The sequence below is a fragment of the Sapajus apella genome, unplaced genomic scaffold (genome assembly GCF_009761245.1).
Source record: "Sapajus apella isolate SASKATOON/1434 unplaced genomic scaffold, GSC_monkey_1.0 scaffold4, whole genome shotgun sequence".
Classification (NCBI taxonomy): Eukaryota; Metazoa; Chordata; class Mammalia; order Primates; family Cebidae; genus Sapajus; species Sapajus apella.
In genome coordinates this window covers 25173590-25183399 of record NW_022436944.1, presented here as the reverse complement: position 1 = coordinate 25183399, position 9810 = coordinate 25173590, and the positions used below count along the sequence as shown (strand labels likewise).

At 41.8% G+C, this 9810-nt stretch overlaps 1 protein-coding gene across 1 annotated transcript in view; it reads left to right on the top strand.

Moving 5' to 3' along the window:
• The window catches only part of GRK7 (G protein-coupled receptor kinase 7), a 45279-nt gene extending 39820 nt beyond the window's left edge, over positions 1-5459 (top strand). Inside the window, exon 4 of the mRNA XM_032264776.1 lies at positions 3774-5459. Within this exon, the coding sequence (XP_032120667.1) occupies positions 3774-4110 (337 nt within the window). The 3' untranslated portion in view covers positions 4111-5459. The remainder of the gene's footprint in view (positions 1-3773) is intronic.
• Positions 5460-9810: the final 4351 nt, after the last annotated feature.

Sequence of the window (9810 nt, the reverse complement as noted above, 5' to 3'; positions counted from 1 at the left end):
CGCCTGGCCTTCCCTTGTCTCTTATGATGAGTTGCAAAAGGGCTGCAGTCAGCCACCCCTCATGGACAGACCGAGGCTCCCTGGGCCTGGTGAGCTTGAGATACCATGTGAGAACTGTTCATCCTGTTGTAAAGACTGGTCTGGCAAGTCTCCAGAGGTTACCAAGTTCCTGGGCAGTCTCCATTTACTCATGTGAAAGCTGATTAGACTGAGTTTTAAGGGTCCTTTTGCCCCCTGGCTCGGTGTGTTCAATTCATGCCCACCAGTGGTTGTGGAAGTGAGGCAGGCTCTTCCCTGTGGCACCTGGTCCCATTCCAACGCCTTCATTCTCTTTGAGACATGCAGGTCCAGGGTTCATTCCTGATCTATTTGCATGGCATTCTAGCTCTATCCTTCTTCTACCACATTTAAAAATCCATCTGATACCTTTAAAAAGTGAATGTTTCTGTGTAAATTATACCTCAATAAACCCGGCTTTTTAAAAATCTTTCTTTTTCTTTTTTTTGAGACAGAGTCTTGCTCTGTCATCCAGGCTGGAGTGCAATGGCCCAGTCTCAAGTCACTGCAACCTTTGCCACCCAGGTGTAAGCAATTCTCCTCCCTCAGCCCCCCAAGTAGCTGGGATTATAGGCATGTGCCACCACACCTGACTAATTTTTGTGTTTTTTAGTAGAGACAGGGTTTCACCATGTTGTCCAGGCTGGTCTCAAACTCCTGGCCTCAGGCCTCCTTGGCCCCGCAAAGTGCTGGGATTGCAAGCATGAACCACTGTGCCTGACCTAAAAATCTATTTTTGAAGCTTCTATTTATCTCAGTAACTCTTCCTCAAGGCTCTTAACCTACAAGATGTAAACTACACAGACACTGGGGCAGTCGGTTCTGGTAGATGACAAGCCTGCATTTCCATTCTTTCAGTTGGTGGAGACTTGGTGGCTTCTGAGAGAAAAGAGACCTCTTGTAGCACCTTCTGATGCAGCTCTCCATACATAGTTGGAAAAGTCCAAGAAGTTCCTGATGGACCTTTCTAGAAGGGGGTAGGCCTGGGTCACAGAACAAGAACCCAAGGAATCACTGGACATCAGATGCCTCCAATTAAGTTTCTCTTCTCGTAATAAAATTTGATTATAAGTTTTTCTTTGAAAAAGTCAGCTACGTACTCTGGCTTTCTCAGATTCACAGCTACTGATGAATGCAGAAGCACATAAAGGAGTTAAAGATACAGGCCTTGGAGACAGGGCTGCGGTACTGGGTGAATGTAATAATGTAAGTGAAGAGCTTAATGCTGTGTTAACTGAGAGTAGGTGCTGAATACATGTCAGTTATCCTCATTCTTGTCATTAGTTGCGCCATTTTGGGGTATTGCCTTTAGTCATCTTACTGGGATAATCTGTTGTAGTTATCATCCGACGTGGTGGGGAATCTCTGAAAGGAATACATGGGACAAACTCTCAATCCTTTTCCAAAAAGTTTTTTGATATCTTGAATGGAAAATGTAAAAGAGAGACCATGAATATGATTAATTTCTATTGTGGTTGACATGGCGGAAATTGACTTCTTCTAAAAGAAAGACATTTCTTTAAAAAAAAAAAAAACTTTTAGATTCAGGGAGTGTAAGTGCAGGTTTGTTACAAAGACATTATTGTGTAATGCTGAGGTTTTGGGTGCAATTGAATCTGTCACTGGAGTAGTGAGCATAGTACTCAATAGGTAGTTTCTCAACCCTTTCCCCACCCCCACAACATCTGGTAGTCCCCGTGTCTGTTGGTCCCATCTTTATGTCCATGTGTCCCCAGTGTTTAGCTCCCACGTATAAGTGAGAATATGCAGTGTTTGGCTTTCTGTTTCTATGTTAGGTCACTTCGGATAATGGCCTCCAGCTGCTTCTGTATTGCTGCAAAGAACATGATTTCATTCTTTTTTGTGGCTGCATAATATTCCATATTGTCCATGTACCACATTTTCTTTATTCAATCCACCATTTATGGACTCCTTCGTTGATTCCATGTCTTTGCTATTGTGAATGGTGCTGTGATGAACATATGAGTTATGTCTTTTTGCTAAAACAATTTATTTTCCTTTGGGTATATACCAGTAATAGGATTGCTGGGTCACATGGTAATTCTATTTTTAGTTTTTTGAGAAATCTCCAAACTGCTTTCCAGAGTGGCTGAACTAATTTACCTTCCCATCAACAGTATCTAAGCATTCCCTTTTCTCTGCAGCCCCTCCAATATCTGTTGTTGTTTTTTTACTTCTTAATTATAGCCATTCTGACTGGTGTGAGGTGGTATCTCATTATGGTTTTAATATACTTTTATCTGATGATTAGTGATAATGAGCATTTTTTCATGTGTTTGTTGGCCTCTTGTATGTGAAAGAAGTTTCTTAATCAGACCAGGAAATCGATTCATATTTTTTTAAAAGAAAAAAAATCATTTTGAATGTGATGCCACAAAACAGCCCCCTTTTTATTTTGTTAAAACCTAGATTTAAGAGGAACCAAGAGGAGTAAGGTAGGCAGCCCCTAAGACGCCCCCCAATTATCCCCCTTCCTGGCATTCATACCCACGTGTAATCCCTTTGCCTTAAGTGTGGGCTTCCTTCAATGAGAAATAGAATATGGCAGAAGTGATGAGATGTCACTTCCAAGATTAGGTTATAAAAAATTTATGGCTTCTATTTTGTGCTCTCTCTCTCTCTTTCTCGTTCTCTCTCTCTTTCTCTCTGTGTGTGTGTGTGTGTGAGAGAGAGAGAGAGAGAGAGAGAGATCGATCACTGGCCTTGGGAAAGCCAGCTGCAATGTTTTAAGGCAGCCCTGCGGAGGCTCCTGTGATAAGGGATGGAGGCTTGACAATAACCACATAGTGAGCTTGAAAGCAAATCCCCCAGCCTCAGCTGAACCTTCAGATAAGACCACAGTCTCAGCCAGCAGCTTTACTGAAACCTCACAAGAGACTCTGAGACAGAGACACCCAGTTAAGCCATGCCCAGATTCTTGACCCTCAGAAGCTGTGAGATAATGAATGTTTGTTGTTTTAAGGCACTAAATTTTGGGGCAATTTGTTATACAGCAATAGATAACTAATATTAATAGTAGAGGTTACACAGTTGGGAACATACTTTTTTCTCTTATTCTAAGGCATATATTGGAATAATTTCTAGCATAGAGATAGAGAATTTGATAATAATAATCATAGTCTTGAGTACTAAATGTATGCTAATTCATACTACTGCAAATTACTAATGGATTTTTTAAAAGAAATTTCTTTAAAGAAATAACACCAAGATTATTGTGGCAGTTGGGAAGGTAAGTGGGGCTTCTAGAAATCTGTCATATTACTAATAAGGGGATATGAGTGCTGTCTTTTAAAATGGGCGTGGTGATAGTGTGGGACAGAGATGTGCTTAACTCGTTCTATGTGACCCTGAAGAGGCAATGACTGGAAGCTGCAGGCAAGCAGGTGTGGTTCTCCAGAAATTTCCTTGTAGTTCCTTGAAACACCAAGAATAATTGTCATATCCAAAGCTTCACTATTTAAAAGTTGCATCTAAAGGCGAAAACTGTCAGCAAATAATGAAAGTGCTACTATTTGGTGCAGAATTTGGGATGATTTCAAAAGTTATTATTTTTCAGTTATTCTTTATGTCATTATATTGTCTTTGCAATTAAAATGAAATGTAAGAAAAGAATGCTAGACGCTTTGTATTGTTAGAACATGTCCCATTTTGGTTTGTTAACTTTGTCTCAGGCTGATCATCTCCTTTCTTCACAGAGAAAAGTCTGATGATCCCAGGAAACATAATTTCTTTAAAACGATCAACTTTCCTCGCCTGGAAGCCGGCCTAGTCAAACCTCCATTTGTGCCAGACCCTTCGGTGGTTTATGCCAAAGACGTCGGTGAAATTGATGATTTCTCTGAGGTTCGGGGGGTGGAATTTGATGACAAAGATAAGCAGTTTTTCAAAAGCTTTGCAACAGGTGCTGTTCCTATAGCGTGGCAGGAAGAAATTATAGAAACGGGACTGTTTGAGGAACTGAATGACCCCAACAGACCTACGGGTTGTGGGGAGGGTAATTCATCCAAATCTGGCGTGTGTTTGTTATTGTAAATTGCTCTTTACCAGACAGGCAGCAGGAGTCTCGGCTGATATAATCCTCAAATGTTCCCAACACATGGTAATCTGTGGAATGAGGGCTAATCAGTTAGGAGGGACATTGCAACCACAGAACAGTCCAAAGGACAGGCAGGCTCACTACTAGACACATTTCTTTTCTTTTTCTTTCTTTCTTTTTTTCATAAAGATGAGTAAAGTCTCAGTTTTGACTGAGGGCTGGGAAAAGAAACACTCAGGTTTATTTTGATAAACTAAAAGCATCAGCCTTTTACCAACGTGTCCCTGTGTATTACGCAAAGTCCTGGGAACAGAGAATGGAACTTTGTGGTGTGCCCAGAAAATGAGCATTTGCAATTCTTAGTAAATAATCATTTTAGTCTTTCTTTGTTTATGTTTTTTTCCCTTCATCTTTCTTCTGCTTCTATCCGTATAACAAGGATTTTGAAGCTGGAAATAAATGTCCCTGACATTCTCCCCCTAAAAAGGAGTGGATTACAATATTTTGGCAATGTTTTAGATCACAGAATAATTTTCAATTTCACTGACAGATTCTTTTACAATTTTTTGGAAATAACTTACTATCATAATGTTGAAGCATTTTAAATGTAAACATCCATGAGGTCCATGAATTAAAGTATTCTGTAAATTTAGTTGAGTCCTTTAAGTAATATGCTACAAATTGCTTAAAGTTGCACTACCAAATGCTGTCAGTTCCCAAACCTGCTGAACTTTGGAATCATCTAGGGGTCTTTTAAAAACTGAATGCCTGACTCCCACCCCTAGACATCCTGATCCCCACTCCCAGGTATGGAAACAGCATGACCATTTCGATGTTTCAGAAGCTCCCCAGGTGATTCTAATATGCAGCAAAGTTTGGCAGGCGCTGCCATGCACATTTGAATGTTATTACATTCAATCTCATTTTGGTTGCTCAAAACTTCAATCATACATTTTGATGGCAACTTTTCAAATGTCCCCAAAGCATGTCATTTTACCAATGGCAGTATAAATGAACAAGACAATCTGTATGCATCTTACAGCTTCTCTCATCCTTGCACACTTGAGTTTCTCCCACATATCTTGGGAGCTTGGTCTCTTGGCTATTTCAAGGCCTGAAGGAGACCTGTGGGCTTAGAAATTGAATCGAACAAATAGCAGCCCTCATTTCAAGTGGCTGCTCAGCCAGCATTGTATGGTAGAATTAGCACTTCTCAAAAGCACAGCCAAGGTGAGAATTCTACAGCTGCAAAAAATATTTGGATACAAATATAAAGCTGGGTGTTATTTTTTTAAAAGGATGTATGTGTGCATAATAAAATCTAATTTGTCCCAGTGGTAAAAAACTTGGCTGAAGTCAATTTAAAAGTTTTGTCCCTTGAGTAAGGAATTCAAGAGCTACAAAAGTATTGGTTAAAAAAAAAAAAAGATGTTGATTAGCCAGGCACGATGGCTCACATTTGTAATCCCAGCACTTTGGGAGGTTGAGGTGGGTGGATCATGAGGTCAGGAGTTTGAGACCAGCCTGGCCAACATGGTGAAACCCTGTCTCTACTCAAAATACAAAAATTAGCCAGGCATGGTGGCAGGCGCCTGTAATCCCAGCTACTTGAGAGGCTGAGGCAAGAGAATCGCTTAAACCCAGGAGGCAGAGGTTGCAGTGAGCCAAGACCACTCCATTGCACTCCAACCTGGGTGGCAGAGCAAGACTGTGTCTCAAAAAAAAGAATGTTGGTTAACTGGAATCTGGCTAACAGTAATACTCATTTCCAAGACAGCATTAACCATACCTGGAACAAGTTAAGAAGAAGCCCTCTGAAAGTTGAGGCCTGGGCTGGTGCACCTGCGGCTTACTTTCCTGCTCCTTCTCCATCCTCAGCGTGTTCCCTGATGCTCCAAATCCTAACCTAGGATGCTCAGAGTTCTGTGTCACCAAAGCAGGATACAGGTGTGCCCAGGAGAATTTTTTTCCTGAGGTAAGAAAGTAAATTCGAGTTTGGTTAAGTTTTGAACAAGTCCCATTTAACAAAAAACCGATTGGTGATTAACAGAAATCCAATTAACCAGAGCACCCCAATGGTAGAGTTCTCAGGATTGGGCTTTATAGACATTAGACATTTAAAAACAACATCGTGTTTATATGTTGATTATGCCTTAAAGCTGGCAGAGGAACAAATACAAGCTAAGAATTAAAGGCAAATATCCCAATTTTAAAAAGGACAAAAAACTTGGAGAGACAAAAAGTAAAAATGTCTTGTTGCATTGGTTCCGTAGTGTGAATCGCCTCTGCTTTCAATAAACGTTAAATGCAAATCTGTTTTATGTCTTAGAACTAATTCAGGAAAATTATTGAATAAGTAGTTGTATTAATCCATTCTCCCACTGCTATAAAGAAATACCCGAGGCCAGATGTGGTGGCTCAGGCCTGTAATCCCAGCACTTTGGGAGGCCAAGGCAGGTGGATCACCTGAGGTCAGGAGTTCGAGACCAGTCTGGCCAACATGGTGAAACCCTGTCTCCACTAAAAATACAAAAATTGGCCTGATGTGGTGGTGTGTGCCCAGCTACTATGGAGGCTAAGGCAGGAGAATCACTTGAACCCAGGAGGCAGAGGTTGTAGTGAGCCAAGATTGCACCACTGTACTTGCTCTGGGTAACAGAGCAAGACTGTGTCAAAAAAAAAACAAAAAAAAAAAACACTGAAACTGGGTAATTTTTAAAGAAAAGAGTTTTAATTGGCTCACAGTTCCACAGGCTGTACAGGAAGCATGGCTGGGGAGAACTCGGGAAACTTATAATCATGGTGGAAGGCAAAGGGGAAACAGTCATGTCTTACATGGCCAGAGCAGGAGTAAGAAAGCAGGGACAAATGCCACACACTTTTAAACAACTGGATTTCCTGAGAACTCACTCACTATCAAGAGAACAGCAAGGGGGAAATCTGCTCCGATGATCCAGCCACCTCCCACCAGGCCAAATCCCAAGATTTGGTGGGGACACAGACCCAAACCGTAGCAATACTCAATAATTATAAAAGTAATAAATAAAAATCACCAAATAAGTGTGGGTTGAGATCTAATTGCAGAAGTTGCGGTGAGCCGAGATCACTCCATTGCACTCCAGCCTGAGCAACAAGAGCGAAACTCCATCTCAAAAAAAGAAAAATATCTAAGTAGAATGCGTGGGGACGTTAGGGTCCGAGGCTGCTCCCCAGCCACTCTGTCACATGTGAGCCCCCATCTGGACCAAGTCACAGTGCAGGAGGCTCACCATGACATGGGCAGGTGAGGAGCAGGCCTGATCCAATGGGTTAAATGTTGGAGGAGTAGAGAAATTCGAGGGATAGGTGCAGGGTGTTTTGGGGGTCGGCGGGGGGAGGTGGTTGAGGAAAGATTTTTTTTTTTTTGGGGGACGGAGTTTCGCTCTTGTTACCCAGGCTGGAGTGCAATGGCGCAATCTCGGCTCACCGCAACCTCCGCCTCCTGGGTTCAGGCAATTCTCCTGCCTCAGCTTCCTGAGTAGCTGGGATTACAGGCACGCGCCACCATGCCCAGCTAATGTTTTGTATTTTTAGTAGAGACGGGGTTTCACCGTGTTGACCAGGATGGTCTTGATCTCTTGATCTCGTGATCCACCCGCCTCGGCCTCCCAAAGTGCTGGGATTACAGGCTTGAGCCACCGCGCCCGGCCGAGGAAAGATTTAAATCAGATGCAGCCAGATGCCTCATCAAAGGAAGGATGTAATTTTTGAAAAGACATGATGCTTGCTTATTTTTTAAAAGTTCAAATGACCTTATGCTTTCTTGGAAAAGCTCAATAAGCATAATGAAATGTCAGGGGAAACAAGACATATCTGAGTTAAATATTTAGATAAAGAAGAACTAGGCAGAAGTCATTTTTATTCTTCCAGTTTATCAGGGATTATTTTGAATGTTTGTTTCTCAAAGGAGGAGATGGAGTTAAGAAACTATGGAAAGGAGCTGAGAACAGCCTTGCAAGGCAGAAGATATAAATGATGGTTTTATAGGAAATAGTACGACGTTATTAATTTTACCTTTGTAAGCCACAAAGGGTTAAAAATTGTTCTCAACTTTTAATTTTTTTATTTTTGTTTTAAATTTTTGTAGATATAGGTTCTCATTATGTTACCCAGGCAGGTCTTTTGAACTCCTGGCCTCAAGTGATCCTCCAGCCTCCCAAAGTGCTGGGATTACAGGTGTGAGACGCTGCACCCAGCCTCAATTTTTTGTTTTGAATGTAGCTGGTTTTTTTTTTTTTTTTTTGAGACAGAGCTTTGCTCTTGTTGCCCAGGCTGGAGTGCAATGGCTTGATCTCAGCTCACTGCAACCTCCACCTCCTGGGTTCAAGCAATTCTCCTGCTTCAGCCTCCCAAGCAGCTGAAATTACAGGTGCCCACCACCACACCAGCTAATTTTTTTGTATTTTTAGTAGAGATGGAGTTTCATCATGTTGGCCAGGCTAGTCTCGAACTTCTGACCTCAAGTGATCCACCCGCCTAGACCTCCCAAAATGCTGGGATTACAGGCATGAGCCACCATGCCCAGCCTGAATATAAATTTTAATATGTTTCGCAGTTAGGTAACCAGGCATAAATGGCGAAATAATTCAACAACTTAAACCTTGCTTCTTGGAAATTGCTAGATGTATATCTTTTGAAATCATTACAGTCTATCAGATGGGCCAGGTTTGGTGGTGCACGCCTGTAATCCCAGCACTTTGGGAGGCAGAGGCAGGGGGATCATTTGAGCATAGGAGTTCGAGATCAGCCTGGACAACAGGGCAAAACCCTGCCTCTGCCAAAAATACAAAATTTAGCCAAGCATGCTGGCATACACCTGTAGTCCCAGCTTGGGAGGCTGAGGCAGGAGGATTGATTGAGCCCAGGAGGCTGCAGTGAGCCATGATTGCGCCACCGGCACTCTAGCGTGGGTAACAGAACAAGACCTTGCCTCAAAAGTTAATAATTAATTAATTAAAGTCTACTAGATCAATTTTTAAATGTCACTTTACTGCATGTATCATTAGGGCAGTTTAATAATAAGATAATTTATGTAAATTGTTTAGACAGCAAAATGTGATGAACACTAATGAACACAAATAATCCTTGCTTCTTAAATTGTTTTTCATGGCAATTATAAATCTTTTTGTTTTTTTTCTGAGGTGGAGTCTGGCTCTGTCACCCAGGCTGGAGTGCAGTGGTGCCATCTCGGCTCACTGCAACCTCCGCCTCCCGGGTTTTAAGCAATTCTCCTGCCTCAGCCTCCTGACTAGCTGGGATTATAAGTGCACGCCACCACACCCAGCTAATTTTTGTATTTTTAGTACAGACAGAGTTTCATCATGTTGGTCAGGCTGGTCTCAAACTCCTGACCTCATGATGCACCTGCCTCGGCCTCTCAAAGTGCTGGGATTACAGGCATGAGCCACCATGCCTGGCCTGTTATTTCAATAAGTATTGGTGCCTGCCATGTATCAGGCTCCATGATGGTTCTGGGACATAGGCTAGGTTTTGTCTCTTTAGGATTTTTAGGTTGCAAAGTATTTTTATTTCCCCCTGTATATCAGTAAATCTTTAAATCTCTTTGCGTGGAGGTGAATTTTGTAGTTTCCATTTTTCGCCCAAGTTTTCTACACTGAGAATTTTTATTCATTAGGAAAAAGCATATTATTTAAAGC